General features: G+C 48.2%; 1 protein-coding gene across 1 annotated transcript; it reads right to left on the reverse strand.

Moving 5' to 3' along the window:
• Positions 1-1,534: 1,534 nt before the first annotated feature.
• Positions 1,535-5,367, reverse strand: WDR73 (WD repeat domain 73). The gene is made up of 8 exons (XM_027888268.1): positions 5,312-5,367; positions 5,107-5,174; positions 4,840-4,928; positions 4,554-4,642; positions 3,917-3,984; positions 3,458-3,622; positions 2,477-2,851; positions 1,535-1,922 (listed from the first exon to the last, which is right to left on the reverse strand). Exons 1-8 carry the CDS (start codon positions 5,350-5,352, stop codon positions 1,708-1,710), a joined length of 1,110 nt encoding a protein of 369 aa, XP_027744069.1. The 5' UTR covers positions 5,353-5,367; the 3' UTR covers positions 1,535-1,707.
• Between the last annotated feature and the right edge of the window lie 14,108 nt (positions 5,368-19,475).

The raw sequence follows: 19,475 nt of genomic DNA on the forward strand, positions 1-19,475 counted from the left end.
ATCCCACTCTGGAAACTTCATATCTGTGTACCCACAGGCTGCCTGGGGTTGCTGGGTTCTAGGGCTGCTCCAGGTCCCCATCATGGGGCAGAAAAGCCATCTCCTAAACTCAGGAGCCCAGAGGTCTTGGTGCAGGGGAGGGGCAGGCTGAGCTCTTCCACAGCAGGAAGGAACTGACTCAAGAGCAGATGGAGGCCATGGTCAGAACCCATTTCCCCCAGTCCGACTAGCACAGCTGGACTGGTTTTGCTGTGGACCCTCAGGGGGTGGAAAGGAGGCTCAGTCATACCTGCAGGAGTGCTCAGCTTCTCCGGGGCTCAAACAGGCTTTTCCCTCTGCTGTGCTGGTGACAGACCCATGGCTTCAGTAGGTGACAAAGCATCAACCCCCTGGCCTCAGGCAGGACACTGCCCCCGTTTCACATGCTGCCAGGGCAAGTTCTAGGAGCGGAGTGGAAGCGCTGACATGGCTTGTGCTGGGAGGAGGACAGAGCAGGCTCCAGCCTCAGGCACACAGCTGTTGCCATGGCACAGGTCAGTACAGCACATTCCCAGTGTAGGGTTTCCCCTGGTGCTCCTGAAGTACAGCCCTCACTGCACCTCATCTTCCTGCAGCCCCCCTTGCCCCAGCTGACACCACCCAGAGCAGCAGGGAGCCTTTTGCAGGCAGATTTTTTTCTCCCCAAGTAACACCTTGGCAACAGCGTGGGTGTTGCAGGAGTCATTGCCTGATTCCTCAGCCCAGGAAATCACATCAGCTCCATCAAACCTAAACTTGCAGTTGGTGGGAAAAGAGCCAAAGGACACCAATGCCTGTCTTAGGCCAGGTGCTCTCAGATGCAGAGGGGGAGGGTAGAGCTTGGAGCAGGCTGGGGCTAGAAAGGTTGTTCCTGTTGCTCTGGCAGGCTGCAAGCAGGCTCTGTGGTCACACTGCAACTTCCTGAGTGGAGGCTGCTGCTCGTGACACATGCACGTGATAAATGCCAACACCCCTCAGGGAGTGCAGCCTCCCCTTAGTGCTCTGGGCCTGGAAAACAGCAGGGAAATATCCCACAGAACAGCCTGTTTCCTCAAACTCCCGTTTTTTTTAATAAAATCCCAGAATGGTTTGGGTTGGAAGGGATCTTAAAGTTCATCTCATTCCACCCCTTGACATGGGCAGGGACACCTTCCACTATCCCAGGCTTCTCCAAGCCCTTTCCAACCTGGCCTTGGACGCTTCCAAGGATGGGGCAGCCACAGCTTCTCTGGGCAACCTGTGCCAGGGCTTCACCACTCTCACAGGGAAGAATTTCTTCCCAATATCCCATCTAACCCCATCCCTGGCAATTTAAAGCCATTCCCCCTTATCCTGTTCCTCCAGGCCCTTGTCCAGTCCCTCTCCTTTTTGTCCCTCTCCCTTTTTGTCTGTTTTCTTCTGCAGACATGACAGAAGTCTGCGATCAAACAACAGCAGGATGTTCTCTGCCAGCAGCCACAGCCAGAACCACAGGCACAGCTCTCATCTAAAGGCTGGTACACAGGAGAACAAGTAACATAACCAGAATTTTTACTATTAGTAAAATAGAACCTTTACAGTTGTTTCTGCTCACTACAACAGTCTCCAAACAGTATCTGCAGGCAGACAGACACCCCACAGCCCACACAGCTAGAGCAGAGGCAGGAAACACACCCCATCTCACCACACCACCACCTACCCACACTTCCTTCAGGGCTGAACCCAGTCCCAGACGTGCAGGGACCCGTCGCTTGCTGCAGACAGCACAGTTCGGGGTTTCTGCGGGTGCCACGTGTGCACAGTGACCAGGGCAGGGTCCCCACTGCCGTCCAGTGCGTGGCCTTTGTGAACAAAGATGGGTTCTGCCTCCCTGCCAGAGCTGTCCCAGCTCTGCGTGTCATACACGTGCACAGTCCCATCAAAACCTTGGATAAAAGGAAGTCAGAGAGCGCGGGGATTAATTGCTTTGCTCCAGTCTGGCTGGGCTCAGGCTCACCTCTCAGCAGGAACAAGGACAAACAGCCCAGACTGGACTGTGAGAGCAGAGCACCCGTGCCTCCGAGGAGCGTATCTCAAGCAAACAGACACCAGATCAGATCCCAAAAGCTTGTGGAGTGACCAGTGTGAATGTGCAAGGCTCTGGCCAAGAGGCAGCCCTGCTGCCCAGCTGGCGTTTTCAATGCCGTGCCCTGCAGCCAGGCTGTCATGGGCACTGCCAGGGCAGTGCCTGTGGTGGGCTTGGGGACTCTGATCACCCAAGAAGGCAGCAGGCACCTCCCAGAACCCATCCAGTCCCTTCCGGAGTTGTTGGGGAGAGGCAGCTGCAGAGCATGGTTAGCTGGACCTCTGCTGGCTCCAGGGACAGCTCTGAACAACCACCCTGTCACTGGGGGGTTTTAGGTGGGGTGAACTGGGCCCTGACAAAAAACACAAATCAAAAAAGCAGCCAGAAAAAGAGATGTCTGCCCAAAGCACCTACCTGAAATGGCAAGGCAGCCTTGCAGAGCAGGAGCCCAGGACATGCACAGGAACTCGGCGCCTGAGCCTGGAGAAGGGACTCTGGCCGTGGCCGAGGCCAAGGGCTCGGAGGCTTTCCTGAGGTCCGTGAGGGTGAGGAGGCCCCTGCTCGAGAGGCGAGCCACGGGCTGGGCGCCCAGCCCTGGGCCCTGGGTGGCACAGGTGGTGCCCAGGCACCACCGGTCCCCGCAGGGCGCCGCGGGCATGGGCAGGGCCTGCAGGGCTCCCCGCAGCTGCCGCACGTCGGCCAAGCAGAGCCGGCCCCGTGCGCAGCACAGCAGCACCGTGCTGCCATCCAGGAATGCCAGCCCGGCCAGCTCCTCGCCATCCTGGCAGCCTGCAAACACAGCCAGGGCTCAGCACCCTTGCAGGGCTGACACTGCAGCCCTGCCCAGGGAAGCGAGCAGGGTGTACGCTCGGGAGTTACAGCTCGGAGCCCACAGCATCCCAGTGGATCTGCTGGAGCGAGTCCAGAGCAGGCCAAGGACGTGCTCCCAGGGCTGGAGTCCCTCTGTTCTGGGACAGGCTGGGAAAGCTGGGGGGGTTCACTTGGAGAAGAGAATGCTCCAGGGAGACCTAAGAGCCCCTTGCAGGGCCTAAAGGGGCTCCAGGAGAGCTGGAGAGGGACTGGAGACAAGGGATGGAGGGACAGGACAAGGGGGAATGGCTCCCACTGCCAGAGGGCAGGGTTAGGTGGGATATTGGGAAGGAATTCTTGGCTGTGAGGGTGGGGAGGCCCTAGCACAGGTTGCCCAGGGAAGCTGTGGCTGCCTGGAAGTTGGACAGGGCTTGGCGCAACCTGTTCTAGTGGAAGGTGCCCCTGCCCATGGAACCCTCTGACACACCCCTGAAAGTACCTGCTCAGTGGAACGTTTGCTACTCGAGCTTGCTTTACCCAACCCCACAGCTCCAAACAATCAGACATTAGGCTTGTTTTGAATACCTGTTGTGTAGACATTTTTCCTCAGCTCCACCTCTGTGATTTGAACACTGTCCAGCGTTGAGCCATGAAGGACCCAGGGGGCTCTGGCCGAAATTGTGGCAATTTTGGCCCAGGGCTTCCCCGTGGCATTTTCTGTGGCTATGGTGCCCACAGATTTAATAACATCTGTCAGGAAGAGACAGAAACAGCTGTAGGACACGTCGGGAGCCAAACAATCCAGCAGATTAAGCTGTTTCACAACGACATCTCACACAGCTAAAAGTGACCTACTAAACCAATAAGAAATCTAATTATGCCTGACCCCCTCTCCAGGATAAATCCCCTCTTTACATCCAGCATGGACTGACAATAAGTAGACAATGAGCAAAACGCATGACAAGTTGTGAAGGGGGAGCTGGAGATGTTTGATGCAACGACTACACTGAGAAACCTCGTGAGCTCAGAAACACATCCCCTTACCAGAGTCCTCTGCTGACACCTGCCAGACTTGGAGGGAGCTGTCGGGGGGGCCACTTGTCACCAGCAAGCTGAGGAAACAGGAAGGGTCTCACACAACTCCTCAGGAGCAGAGAACAGTCTCGTTTACCCCAAAAAAGACAAACTGGTCTGCTGCTCCTGTGAGCAGTAGCTTTGCCTCTGCTTGGAGCAGAGCAGGGGCTGGAAGGATCATAATCTTGTGCAGGGTGCTCCACATAGCCCAGGCAAACACAGCCCCAGGCAACAGCCTTTATAAGGATATTTTATGAGGATATGATGAGGAGTGGCTGAGGGAGCTGGGGGGGCTCAGCCAGGAGAAAAGGAGGCTCAGGGGGGACCTTCTGGCTCTGCAACTCCTTGACAGGAGGGGGGAGCCGGGGAGGGGTCAGGCTCTGCTCCCAGGGAACAAAGGACAGGAGGAGAGGGAATGGCCTCAAGTTGTGTCAGGGGAGGTTCAGGTCGGATATTAGGGAAACTAATTAGGGACGCTGGGTATTCCCTACCCAGACTCAGGCTGCTCTCAGAGTCGGCAGGACTGACCAGCTGGTAGGGAAGCAGCTCTCAGTGGATAAATCCCCTTTCACCTCCAGTACCCCCTGGAAGGACCTGGAGGCCATACCTGGTGTCTGGCACATGTTTCAGGCTGTACACCGGGCGCTTTGAAAATCCACCACACTCCACCTTGAAGTCTCTCTCTGGACACAGGCCCTAGAAGGCAGAGGCAAAGCCACTTCTTCACACACAGTGGTGCACAACTTGGGCTCAGTTACCACGAGACACTCCCAGTCCCTGGCCATGCCCTTGTCAGAGCAACGGGGAACAGTAAAGGCCACCAGGCCAAGTCCGTGAGGGCACCAGGCCAAGGAGGGCACAGAGGTCTGGTGCCCCCCTGGCTGCACACCCACCTGTGCCTCCTTTGCCTGCAGTGCTGGTGGTGGGATCAGCTGCAGGATCTCGTTCCCACTGGACTGTCCATACCCGGCCACACAGACACCTTTGGGGGGTGGGCACGGCGGGTCAGGGACACAGTGGGGGCTGAGCCCTGCCCGGCCCTCCCTCCCTCAGACACACCCGAGCTACGGCCCAGCCCCCGGATCCCCGGCGCTCCAGCCGGGCTGAGGCCGGCACAGCCCCCCGACGGCCGTTCAGCCCCACTCCCGGCCCGCACTCACGGCTCCCGCTGGCCCATTCGATGACACGGGTGGGCGCCTGGAGCTCGAACGTGTGCAGGTCGCGGTACCTGCGGGGAGAGGGCGAGTGTGAGGCCGGCGGTGCGGGGGGATGCCGGGGGGATGCCGGGAGGGTGTCGGGGGTGCCGGGGGGGTGCCGAGGGTGCCGGGGGGTGCGGGGCTCGGGGGTGTCCCGCGGGTCCCTCACAGGCGCAGCGACTGCAGCAGCCACTCGTCCTCCGCCTCCATGGCAACGCCCCGCCCGGCGCGGCGGCGCGCCACAGTGACGTCACTGGGGCGGCGGCCGCGCCGCCATGAGGGAGAAGGGCAAGGGCGGCAGGGCCCGGGGAGCCACCTCGGACACTGCGGGATTGAGGCCTCTGGGTACAGTCCTCTGGAAGGAAACAAAACACCAGTTCACATAAATAACATTTTGGAAAGGAAAAAAAAAAGGTTTCCTCCTCGCTGTGGCTGTGCCCACTGAAACAGCCCACGGATGATGCCCTCCAGGCTATGTGTGCGATAGTCTGGAGTCTACACTGAGTTTGAAAAAAAAAAAAAATGTCTGAACAAATTTGGAGTTACTTATTTTACTGTGCAGAAGGTTTCTTTCCCCCCAAAATGAAGGAAAAAGGAACAGAAAAAAAAAAAAAAACCCAACCACAAAACTTGACCCCAACCAGAATGCTAAGTGCTAAAAAAGCAAATGAGTGAAATAAGTGAGTAAACGTAAAATTATGGAAGGGCTTGGGCTGGAAAGGACCTCAAAGCTCATCTTATTCCACCTCTACTGCCTTGGGCAGGGACACCTTCCACTGGAGCACGTGGCTCAAAGCCCCGTCCAGCCTCCTCCTGGCAAAAAGGCTGAATAGAAATCTCAAGCTGCAAACTGCATCATATAAATTTATTTATTTATATATATATATGAGTGGCTTGTGTATATGAAAATGAATAAAACCTAAAAATGAGAGGGAAATAATTCCCCTGCACACAGCTGTATCAAAATCGGAAATGAGCTGTGCACTCTGTGTGTTCAGGAGCGGAGAAGCACAAAAGGGGACAGCAAAAGGGAAAAATTAATTCTTGTATAAATTTACATGACAAATATGTGCTGATTAGTACATGGACTGCCTAAGCTGTTACATTTTTTTCCCCACACAAGATATCACTTCTGGACAAAAGACTTATCAGCATATACATGTAAGAATTAGTAGAAGCAGGAGATGGAAATATTCTTCCTCCCTGCTTATCTCCCCAGAGCCGGTGTGTGAGCTGAGCAATTAACAATTAATGTGACCGACAGCACCTTCTGACACCAGGCAGCAAACCCAGCAGGTCCAGGCTGTGAGCTGATGGCACAGCCCCCTCTGCTCTGGAACAGGCTGGGAGAGCTGGGGGGGTTCACCTGGAGAAGAGAAGGCTCCAGGGAGACCTGAGAGCCCCTTGCAGGGCCTAAAGGGGCTCCAGGAGAGCTGGAGAGGGACTGGGGTCAAGGGATGGAGGGACAGGACACAGGGAATAGCTTCCCACTGCCAGAGGGCAGGGTTAGGTGGGATATTGGGAAGGAATTCCTGGCTGTGAGGGTGGGGAGGCCCTGGCACAGGTTGCCCAGAGAAGCTGTGGCTGCCCCATCCCTGGAAGTGTCCAAGGCCAAGTTGGAGCAACCTGTTCTAGTGGAAGCTCAGGGGGTGGAATGAGATGAGCTTTAAGATCCCTTCTAACCCGGTCTCTTCTGTGACTGTGATTCTATGAAGACAGGGAGAGTTGGCACCCCTGGCACCCACCCTGGGCACCAGCTTGTCCCCGTGTTACTCATGCAGGAACCAGTTTCCTGCTCAGGCTGAAAGACCTGAGCATGCCATTCATTGTCGTGTACCCAGCAGTTCAGTGCAGCTTTCTGTGGCACTGAGCTTTGAGTACTTGGTGGCGGATGCACCAGCGCCTTGTTGGTGCATTCCTGCAGGAACAGCAGAGGGTGGAAACTCTTGTGCTGCTTCGGAGGACTTTGAACAAGAGGGAGGTGAAGAACCAGGTCAGTCCCAAGGAGCTGCCAGGAAGCATTTAGTAACAATGATGTGTATTCCCAAGCAAGCGTTTTAAAGGGGTGATGTCAAAATTGTCTTTACACTGACTTCACTCACGTTTGAAGCAACTGAATAGTTGAAGTGGGTGTTACAGCATCAAGAAATACATTGGTACCTGGTGGAGTGGTTGCAGTCAGGCACAGATCATTCCTCTTTATCCAGGGCAGAGGCTTGTACATCCAACCAGTGGAGCAGAACAGTGACTGTTATTGCCACGTCATCAAAACTCACCGTGTTCAGGAGGTTTCTTACAGACATAAGCAGATTTTGTTGCAGGTATTAACTTTAAACTGAAAGAGGGGAAGGGCTGTGCTGAGATAATATCTGGTGGGCACAGGCAGAATCTGGAGACCAGGAACCTCCTGGAAGTGAACAAATGACTGCAGTTATTGAGGTATGTTCAGGAGCTTTAAAGCTTACACTGCATTGCGAAAACCCAAAGTGGTGTTACTCAAACTAATCCAGAATCTCCCTCAAGTACAAGAACACAGAGCAATTATGCATTAGAGAAGGATTAATGAACGTAATGGGTAATTGGGGTGAGAGCAGAGTGATCCAGAGACAGAGCACAGCCGTAGGTACGGTTTTCTTGGCAGCAGGAGGATTACCTGGCGCTGCCCGTGCCCAACCTGCTCACTGCTGCAAGCTCCTCCATGTGGTCTGACCATTTCTTAATGGCTACGTCTAACACCACAAAAACTGCATCAAAGGGAGAACTGAAACACGTTTTAGCATTCCCCTTGCTTAGTTCCCAGCTGCTTTGGTGGTAGAAGAGAGGAAGAAGAATTGCTTGCTGTCTCTCAGAGAAACAACTTTGTAAATCTTTGCCTTTTGCAGAACTACGTATAGTAAAAAAATGCTATTGCTGCAGTCATTTTAAGCATGGGGACTCACCTCTCTTCACTGTTGAACAAATATCACTTTATTATTATTATTGTTATAAATTATCCTCTTGCCCTGGTAGGCTCTCAGTAAACTCAGTGAAACTGTAGCAATTTATAAACCTGTGTTTCTGTCGTGAGTGCTGATAAGTAATATTTTCATCTGAATGCTTTGTATTATTATCAGGAGGCAGCATCTCTCAATGTCACTCCTTATTTCGCTCACCCAGTGCAATCACGGTGTGCTGGCAGAGGCCAGGCTGTCTCTATAAATAATCCACACTCCAAGGTATAAAAATAACACTTTATCTCGGCTCTGTTGAAAGCAGAAGCAGCAATGACAAAAGTTCTAGCAAGCTCTAAAAGCATTAGCAAATCAAAGCAAATCAACTATTTTTTCTAACCCACCTGTTTCTGAAAACAACTGTATCAGTCGTATCCAATACCAAATGATGTCAGAGCAAACTGATTTATTTCAAAAACACGGAAACTGAGTTTCTCGACAGCAAAGAACTAGGAGAGGTGTGCATTTCCACATTGCTAAAGCATTTTTGTGTGTAATTTAAGCAAACCGGGGCAGGAGAATTTAGGTTTGCTCGCTATAAGGTGAGACTGGGGGAGCCTTCACCTGCAGATGTGGTCAAGTAATGAGGAGAAAAAGAAGCTGAGCCCACACAAGCCTGGAAAACTGGTGCTCAGAGCCTGCAGCTTCTTCTGCTTGATGTAATTCTTATTTATTTTTTGTTTCATATAAAACTGAGACGAAGGTTTGGAGCAGAAAACGCATTATGGGAATGCAATGCTTTGTACAAGGCAGCTGCATGACTCTCTGGATATTAGGATAATGCTATTGCTGCAGATAACAAATAATTTTAGTTGAAAATGGTTTCTAGCTGTTAGGCAAAATTATTATATTGTCAGATGTGATGAGTGAGGGAAGCAGAAAGGGGTTTAGTGTCCCCTCTTGGCAGTTCTGTGATATTATTCTGCATGCTGCTTGCAAGCCTCTCAACCCACCCTGCTCCAACCTTGCTCTTGGACACAGGTGTCAGGAGCCAGCTGAGGTACTGGCTTCCCTCTCAAGCAGCCAACAGCATTTCCAGGTGAAAGAGTCCAGTTCCTCAAAGTGAAGGAGCAAGTCTCATGGCACGAGGGGAAAATGGTTTCAAAAACTATGTAAAATCCTTTGGGTGGGTTTTCTTCTTTCATGTAGTCATGCTGGCAAAGAGGGGCTGCACTTGGGCTGCCCCCTTACTGCAGACTCCCCTCCTGCTCAGGTAGTCCTAGGAAGGTCTCCTCCTCCTCCATGCTGAGCCCCCGAGACAGTGCAGCCTGCAAGGGGGACAGAAGTCCAAGTCACGGTTAAACAATCTTATGTGTGTCAGGAGAGGAGCGCTGGGAGCATTGGGTAGTGATAATCTCTGTTTTGTGATGCTGCAGCCAATACAGAATTATTACACAGAGTTTTTATGATTATCCTTTAAACAGGATGTTAAAACATAAAGATGTTAAAACATCCGAAAAATCCTGAGAATGGCCTTAAGTTTGGAAAGTGTGTATGTATTACAGCCAGAGCCTCTGGACACTCATTTGACAGGGAAGAGTTGGATCATTGTATCTGAATTTACATGTGCAACAGGGATCTGGTGTCAGATAAAAAAATAAAAAAAAAATCCTATGGTGGGAAATGAGTTTCACCAAACTGGAAATAGGGCTTAAGTTTTTGGCAGTGAGAATAATACAAAAAGAACATTTTGCTGGTTGTTATGAACGGTTCTTCACTGCTAAACACTTTTTTAGGGGGAGGATTTCAATGAAAACCAAAAACATCAAAGTGGAAGTGATGGGTCGATGTGCTGCAGGGAGACTTCAGCTCTCCCAAACCCAAAGGCCGCAGGGCAGAGATTTGCACTGGACTATTGGCCTGCTCTGCAGGAGAAAGGAATTAAATAAGCTATGAATGAACAATCCCACTTTCTGAAGCTTGATAGCATTGGCAATTCATGGTGGTTTACTGTGAATGGCTTCATGTTGGCTTTCCTAGTGCAGGAGCCTGGGACTCAGGCTGTTGGATGTAAGAGATGGCTGATAGTATTGTGTTGCACACAGACATGGTTTCACCCAGCTGTCCATGCTCCATTTGTAATTAACTTTTCCCACTGTTCTGCAGTCCTGTTAAGTGATTTTGTAGTTTTCTTACCTGGGAGGAACAGAGTCCTAGATCACCTCTGTCATTTGTAGGGAAAGTAACTTCTGTCACTCCTGAAAGTCTTAAATGAAAAGTCTTAATCAAAAATTGCATCCTCCATGGTGGGGGAAAGTGTAAAGTGGTACTGCTCTAGTTCAGCTTTATTTAGTACACCCATGGCTTTATTTAGTATATTTTCATGGTTTTTTTAGCACATTCACAGCATTATTTAGTGCATCAGTGATTTAGTCACTGGAGGATAGAAACCAAACCAGAAAATCATAAATATTAAAGCGAGTCTACTAAAAAAAAAAAAAAAATCATCAGAATAGGCTGGAATACGTTAACAGGATATGCCCCAGTTCAGGGGAAGCAAACAGAACTCCAAAGGCAACAATGTCTTAATTTACCAGAGTACTGAAATAATAAATAACACAAGGCTTCCACAGTGCTGCAAATTTTACCCAAGTAAATTTGAATTATTTTAGAAAGGGACTCAGATGAAAACGTAGAATTTCTTTTGATTTCAGGTCATTTCCTAGTACATGAAATATCAATGGTAATAATTTTCACTGGCTGATGGAGGTCATCATCATCATATCTTTTACCATGGTAAGAAATGTTCCATGATGTTCAAAGACACTGTAATAAAAAAGTAGAAATAAGTGTGTGTTAGTGAGTTCAGCTTGGATGGAGGGGGACACAATGTGTGGCAGCTTACATCCCTCATGGATCTTTATTTTATATAATGTAGCTCTACAGTTGCATTATTCAAATAAACTTGGGATCCTTTTTGGGTTTCTCCAAGAAGGGTAGGACAGAGTGTGCTGTACTTTTCTATTTATTTTACATTATGAGTATTTAAGGTTCCTGAGGTACAAAGATTTTCTTCCTTCTCAATAGAAAATACTTCCTTTGTTGCTCATAAAGATTTCATGCAGATTGGAAAGGACTATTCTGCCCAAACCCTATGGAATATGCTTATTTGCTGTGGAAAAATAGAGCAGCATTTTGGAAACTTCCAACAACTTCTATTCAAGCCACAAAAGAGCTACTGCCCTTTCATGGCCACAAATTCCCTGGGAATTTATCTGTTTTCTCTAACACTGGGCAAATCCAAACTGAGATAACGTTCAGAATTAAAAAAACGAACAAAAAACCCCCTTATTGTCATTAGATTTAGGCTAAAAAAAGAAGGAGAAATTATGCCTAATTAAGTTTTTATGCCTTTTCTTGGTTTCCTTATCCCAGTTTAAGAGAGGGGAAATAAAGTTTACTTGTAAATGTTTTGTGTGTGGCCACAGGTAGCTTAGAGTAATGGTTGATCTCATGCAATTTCCGAACTTTATTAAATCTCTGGTAATTTTCAGATTGTTTTACCTTTCACCCAGAAAATCATCTCCATAACCATATAGGAGAGATCCACTTAATATTACAAATAAATAGATTTTCTGCCACCCCGAGATTTAAATACAATTGATATTTGGTTTGCTCTCTACCTCTCATCTAATCTAACCTTCTCCATTTCTCATCCTTGTTATTATTTGTTTCCAAACTGGTAAGCTTTGAGGATGTCATTTGTATTAAAAAATGCCAGACTATTAAAAACCCAAGATAATTTATTGTACCAAAATAAAATTGCCAGCATGTAATCTCCTTAAAATTAGCATCGATTTGAACTTGTTTTCAGACATAGTACATCAAACTCTCATCCCTTGGAGCCTGTTGACATGGATTACAATCATATTTTTCCATCCTCGACCCCTATAGAAAAAAGTAAATCAAATTGAAACACTTAATTAGTCTGAAAAATATTTTCCTGTTAACAGAACAGTCGCAGCAATAACTCAGTTGTCCTCTGGAATTGTAACAAGGTTTTCCCCTTCTTTAGTGTTATCCTTAGTGGGAAGTGTGTAACTTCTGCAATAAATCAAGGGGCAAAGCTGCTGATATGGATCCTGTCTGAGGTGCTGCCCTGCTCCCAGGGGATGCTCTCAGTGAGCTTTCCTTGGCCTGAGCCAGGAGACCCACACGTTTTTATGTTCCTGACAGAGCATCTCGGCAGTTCTGAGTCCCTCTGGCAGCAGGTGGAGATGGTACAACCGGTTTGCACACAGAGCAGCCAAGGAGGAGTTTTCACTACCGAGCCCTGGCACAGTTGCCCAGGGCAGTGGGGGAGTCCCCATCTCTGGAGGGATTTAAAAACTATGTGGATGTGGCACCTGGGGACACGGGTTAGTGGTGGCCTCGGCAGTGCTGGGGGAACAGTTGGATTTGATGGTCTCTGAGGGCTTTTCCAACGCAAATGATTCTGTGATTTTATGATCCTGTGATTGCTGGAGCAATTTCGCACTTGAATTTCCGACTGCATCTAAGCAGACGTGGTGCCCCTCACGTTGGAGCCCCTGGGTGCTCATGTTAAAGATCCTCCCTGTAAACATTCAGGAGAAGTTGCATTTCCAAAGATTTCCATTTGTTTAAAAATACTAATTTTGTTTTGAAATACTAATTCTCACACTCGGGTAGCAACACCACTAAAACAGCCCAAATTGGTCTCTCAGTGACTTGGAGATCTTTGGAGTTTTAGGAATGTTTTTCAGAATAATTAACATCCAGGGACAGCACAATCAGAGCTTGCAGAGCTCGGGCTGGAGTGTGCTGAAGCCTCAGGGAGCCCGAGCATCAGCTGGCCTGGGTCCTAGAGAACATGAGTGGGAGCTTTAAAGACATTAAAGCCTTTCAACTGGATTTTATTTTGCAGCTCTGATGTGATAAGGAGCTCCAGGGGACTTGGTCTATGGAGAGATGTTACACTTTGGGCTGCTCTGCAGATGTGGGGCGTCATCCTGGAGCCACTTTTTGTCCAACTGTAAATAAACTCATGAGCACTACTGTGCCCTGTGGGTGTCCCAGAGTACAGCAAGGGTTTTCATTCTCCTAATTATGCCTTGCTGGGAAATACTTTCATTTTCTCATAGATACTAGAGTTACAGAGTTAGTATGCTTAGTGCAGCATTAATTTATGTAAAAAAATTCTTACACTGATGCTGCCTGGATTAACATTTACTCTCTTTATTTCATTTTTTCTTAAAGGAAATTAATAACATGTCTGCATGCCTGTTTAAAACCATCCATAGAATCAGAGCATCATGAAATCATAGAATCACAGAATGGTTTGGGTTAGAAGGGACCATTCAAGGTCACCTAGTCCAACCCCCTGCAATGAGCAGGGACACCTTCCACTAGACCAGGTTGCTCAGACCCCCATTCTTTCCTCTAGTAGATTCCTTTATTGGTTTTGGAGAGCATCCCCTGCTCCTGCCTTTGGGGCGGTTCACATATTAGCTCTTCATTCACCTTATCTTCATCCCCTCCACCCTGCTCCCCGAGTGTGTGTGATCTGGGTGTAATCCCATATAGGAGTAAGCAAATGCTTTGGGAATCACTATCCCAGCTTGCCCCAGTTTCAAAGACTATTGACCACACCATTGATTTTGAATTTCTAAAGATCTGGGTAGGAAAATGCCCGTTTCTCTCTCTGGAGATAAAACACTAGATGTCACTCCTCAGCTCCGCAATTTCACCGAGCGTGCACAATCAGTTCTTAACAAAACAGTGGAATAAGGGCAGATTAATAAATGGATAAGCTGTGAACATGCTGAGTGACACAGCTGGATCTAATCTGTATTTGGATACCATAAAAATGCATTTCCCTACAGCATGTCAGTTTTATATAAATCACTCCCAGAGCTCAAGTAGCAAAAACAAGAACAGAGAGGGATGTGGGGTCAGGGGGACAATGGCCCCCTCCTTCCCTGTCGTCCTTGTGTTTTTCCTGTGCACCAGGCACGTGCCATCCTGTTACAGAGTGCCGAAGGGTTGGGTATTCCCAGAAGCACAGTCAGTTTTGTGCTGTACAGCCGCCGGGGGGCTGTTAAGGTGAGCACCCCCAAATTTATAGGCAGGGCTGGGGGGTTTCTTGGGGGTGAGTTGAGAGGTGAGTGGCAGTGACTATTCATGACTCATTTGCAGAGCCCCGAAGTGGCAGATGTGGACACTGAGGCTGCAGGAAACCATGAGACACGTTCAAGGTGCGGGGGGGCAACCCCAGCTCATACAGATCTGTGAGCAGGGGGAACCCAGAACAGCTGTTTGTTTTTTCCTTTTGCTTAGCTAAAAAAGTTCGCAGTTAAAGTCATTATTTTTTTATTTCCTCAATTTGCCCAGAGATATGCACAGAAATAAAATTCAATCCCAGCCCCAGGACTCTCTGGAGATCTGGGCTGCGGGATAAAGGATGTTGAAGTCCTCGGGCATCCCAGCTGCGGGACTTCGCAGGCTCCGTGTTTGCACGGAGGAGTCTCCTCCTTCTGTGCTCTAACACTGCCACCCCCTGGCACATCGACACTTCCAGGGACGGGACATGCACAGCCTCTCTGGGCAGCTTGTGCCACTGCCTCACCACCCTCACAGGGAAGAATTTTTCCCAAGTATCCCCCAGCCAGGCGTTGGACGCATTTCTAGGAGGTGTGAAGGGCTGCATGGCAAATCCCCCTGGTCTTCGCAGTTGAAAGGGGAAATGAGTGGAAATACGATGTTGAACCCTGGCTGACCTGAAAATAAACCCCAAAGGTTTCCTCCAAGCTTTCACCTCTCACTCAGCTCTCCCATACTGGTATTGTGCAGAGAAAGGCACATCCATGCTGTGGAAGTTATTTTTATGCTGCCCTGTATTTGCTGTAAGAACTGGAAAACCATTTTGCTCTTGATTTTGTACAGCTCACCTAGTTTCATCAGAGTTTATTTATAGAGAGGAAAAGGACACATGAAGACCTTGCTGGTCTCTCTAAGCTGGAACGAATATTCGACTATACTCCTATTATTTTCATACTGAAATATTTAATCTGAACTAAACTTTAACACAATCACACGAAAACCTTCCAGCGTTTAAAAGACCAGCTACAGCCAGTGACAACAATTAACTAACTACTGCTCACTTCTGTGGCATCAAACTCAAGATGCAATTCAGATAAAAGCATTTTCTGACACATATATCAGTGTGAGCATACAGATGTACATCCATATTTACATACATCTGTGTACATATGTGTGAATACACTCACTCAGCTCCCATTCACCACGAGAGGGCAGGCAAAGAATATGAAAACCAGTTGTCCTTTGTGTTCCCTGTACATGTCAATGAGCAAATCGTTCAGTGGCCAGAAAACATCACCACTGTTTTCCTCGATCATCTCCAATGACTCTCTTGCCGTAGAACTGCAGAATGGTTTGGGTTGGATGGGACCAGGTCCACCCTCCGTGCAGAGAGCAGGGACACCTTCTACCTGACCAGGCTGCTCCGAATCACATCCAACCTGGCCTTGGACACTTCCCGGGATGGGGCAGCCACAGCTTCTCTGAGCAACCTGTGCCAGTGTTTTATCACTCTCATTTTAAAATTCTTCCTAATATTGAATCTAAATCAGCCATCTTTTAGTTCAAAACCATTACCCCTTGTTCTGGTGCAGCAGGCCCTGCTAAGAAGTTTTCATCCGTACAACAACCTCCTATGGCACAGTGTGATGGCTGGTCTTTTGTTTTGTTTGCTTTGTTTGCTTTGTTTGTTTAGAAATTCTCTGCATCTTTCAGGGATGAAATGGGCTGAGCTGGGAACAATTCACTATGGGGTAACAGTGTCACAAGTGAAAGGGGAGAAACTTCCTCCCTGATGCAGCTGAAAGCTCTTTGATGGATATGGCAGAGACAGACCTCCTAGATAGGATGGGTAAGGAGGTCTGTAAGGATGCTTGTGAAAAACACGCTGCCTTTGGCCTGAGGAGGAAAAGGAGATACAGTCTAACCCAATTTCTTAACAAAGATCTTTACATTTGTGTATGAAGTGATGGTTTATAGGGGTACTGAGGCTCTTGAGGGAGGAATTCTGTTCAGGGCTCTGCTCAAAGGCATGATGGATGTCAGACCCTCAAAGCAAAGCAGAATGGCAGAGTCACTTATAACATGTGCAACACCTCCAGAAATACCATCCCCAAGTGGCTTCTCTCAAGGAAACCTGGCAATTATTTTAAGGGATTGATGTGTTCAGCCTAAGTCTGGAAAGCTGGGATTTACACCAACAGGAGGTACACTCACAACCAGCAAAAAAAATCCAGCTCTCTGTTTCCTGACTGCAAGAGGGACTCATTTCCCTTGATTCTGAATCTGTGTCTGAGTTAGTCACTCACCACTCCCTTTGTGCTCACAGGAGAAAGTTGGAGCTCCTTGTGGGTGACTCATCTGCTGGAGAAGAGATGAATCACAGGCAAGAAGGGCTTCCATTTCCCTCCATGGGCTGTGGAGGATATCAAAATCAGTGGCTCCTCTGATAGATATTGACCTTGTAGATGTCTGCATTTGATCAGAGATACCTCATCTTTTTCCCCTGTGACATCATTATGGGGTTACAAATTTCTATGAGAAGAAGGAGAACAAGGACTTTACCCAGCTCTTCAAAGCTGCTGCCATCACTTCTTCTACCTGTCAGGAGGCTGGTGATACATATTTGAGCACAATTATCTGTGCCTCTATGTTCCTGTATTTCACCACTCCAGTGCACTAAACTTCCTAGTGCACTGGTTCCAAAGGTTTTGCTCAGTGCCTCCCACCTCTGAAATCCAGATGTTCAGCAGCAAATTAGATTTTCAGCATTTGGAAAATTCAGATACATAAACAGGGTTGTTTCCTTCAGGTTGTTGCCCTGTGTCTGCTGTCTCCCTCCACCGAAATAACTCCAACATCTACCTAATGTATCCCCTGCTTCATTATCTGGTCCAAAGGGATTGTTAGATGGTGCAGGTACCTTTCTTCTCCAGTAGTGTGTTCCACCTGGAGCACTGCACCATGACAGACTGTGCCAGCACAGCAAGGACCATGCTCAGAGTTTAAGTCAGGGTTTCAATCTTTTCCCTTCATGCAAAAAAACCAAAACAAAAAAACCAAACAAACAAAAAAACCCCACCAAAAATCCAAAATCCATAACTGGGGGTGGAAGTTATACTATTCAAGAAAAGCTGACACACTGTGCAGGAAGCAAAGATGTTTTGGAAATAACCCAGAATCCACCTGTGAACTATTAAAAAAAAGAAAAAAAAGATGACATAGTGATGGAACAAGGGGCTTGTTATGGGGAGGATCAAAGGGTTTAAGGAACATGACAAAATTAGAGCATTTCTAACTCAATTCTTTTCTCCCTAGGATTCCTGCAAACTTATTTTCTTTTCAGCATTTGCCTAAAAAAAAATCAAAATAGAAGGAGCAAAAGACAGGGTAGATCACACTCTGAACCAGCTGTGGTGAAATCCTTTTCAGCAAGAGCTGAAAATTGCCTGTGTCATGATCAGCTTCAAGGCCCTGTAGATATAATACCAATAATCCCTTCGCTCTAGCTTCCCTGCAGTAAGACACCACTTAACCAAAGGAAACATAGTAAAGAGGTGGAAAGAAGGGACAACAAAAATGGAAAGTGGATTATTTCAGCTGTGGTTGATAACTTAAACTCATTTTTGTAAGGTCTGAGTCAGTAGCAGGGACTGAAAACACCAGGAGGAGAGACCAACTTTCCTCTTCATTCTCCTACCCAAAAGAAACGAAAAGGCAGAAGAAGAATGGATGACATTTCACACTTTAAATGGAGCAGGAGATTTAGAGAGAAACATGATCATTAACCCCATTAGCGCAGTCAACAATCATTCTGCAGCTTGTTTGGCACCACCTGATTCATCAATCCTCCTGCTATTGCAGTGGTAGAGCAGAGATATGAGAAACATTTGCAGGACAAACCACATCAGTCTCATTTGGTTTGCATTTCAAGATAAACCAGGTGTATCCCATGGAGCATGTTTTTCCTGCTGATAAAGCTTTGGGATGTTCAAACACAGGCTAGAAGATGTCCCTGGAGATGGTAGTGGGGGCAGAAGAAGCCCAGAAAGACCTGAAAACTCTGGGTTGGGTGCAGGCTGCCTCCAGCCACCTGAGCTGGCAGGGCAAGCGCAAGACATCTCTGCCCTTATTTCTGGCTTTTCCAGATGTTCACCTGGCACCTCAAGGGCTCTCTGGGCAATGGCGTATGTCCAAGGCCCACAGGGGATGGAAAATAAAATCAGGGGACCCTGAAAACAGTTTTGGCCCCCCACGACTCAAACACAAATTCCATTTGCCCCATTTCAACACCCCTCAGACTGTGGGACTCTGCAGCTCCTGTGATACAACTTTACTTGCCTGGGAGTTTTGCCCACATGTTTTCCCTTTCCCTTTTCTCTTTCTGCCTCACTGCTGTATACCCCAGGAACCCCCACATCTGGGGCAGTTTCCCACCTCTGCCCCCCAATTTATTTGTGCTGTCTTCTGTGGTCTCTAACTCTGCAGAAGACCCTTACCACCACTGTCACCTCAGCTACACCCTGCAGTAGCTCCTGCTTACACCTGGAGTTTCCACAATAACCTGCCGCTCCGAGGGATGGTCAACATCCCTCAAGCACTCCACAGATGTGGATCTTGCAGTGCCAATGTCCTCATGGCCTGAGGTGAGGGGGACCTGAGGAAGGTTATGGTTGGCACCAGAGGGACTGAGCCAAGCCTAGTCCAGGGAGGTGCCAAGAGCAGTTTATCTCTTGAGTTCAGCTAAAGACACTGTACTGAAACCTGCAGGCACCATATGAAGAGGCTGATGTGGGACAGGAATCACAGCTGACCTGGTGACCAGGACAACTTCCCTGTGCTCCTCCTCATCATCATCAGCAGCAGCAAGCCAAGCCAAAATCCTGGAGTTTGACACATCATCACGTTCCCAGCCACAAACTTCCCTCAACAGCAGCAAGAACAGAAAAAGAGGAGCCAGAGCAAAGCTCTTGGACCTCTTGTTCCTCATGTATTTCTTTTTTAAAAGAACAGGCTATAATCAGAGCTGGAGGAAACGGAGCATAAATATCAAACTTTGTTTAGTCTGGGGAAATATCATTTATAATTAGAGCTGGGCATCCTGTTGACATGATATAACCTATTTTAAGTGTGAGGTGAGCACATGGTCAACTTCTAATCTTTTGCAAATGATTAAAAACTGCCAGTTCTTGTGTTCCCAACTCCTTTTTGTGTGTGTGTGTGTGTGTGTGTGTGTGTGCGTGTGTGTGTAATTTCTAAAAAGCAGCTGGGCTAACATCATCTCAA

Source organism: Empidonax traillii, unplaced genomic scaffold (genome assembly GCF_003031625.1).
Source record: "Empidonax traillii isolate 1590-97213 ecotype Southwest subspecies unplaced genomic scaffold, ASM303162v1 scaffold236:size2090792, whole genome shotgun sequence".
NCBI classification, from domain to species: domain Eukaryota; kingdom Metazoa; phylum Chordata; class Aves; order Passeriformes; family Tyrannidae; genus Empidonax; species Empidonax traillii.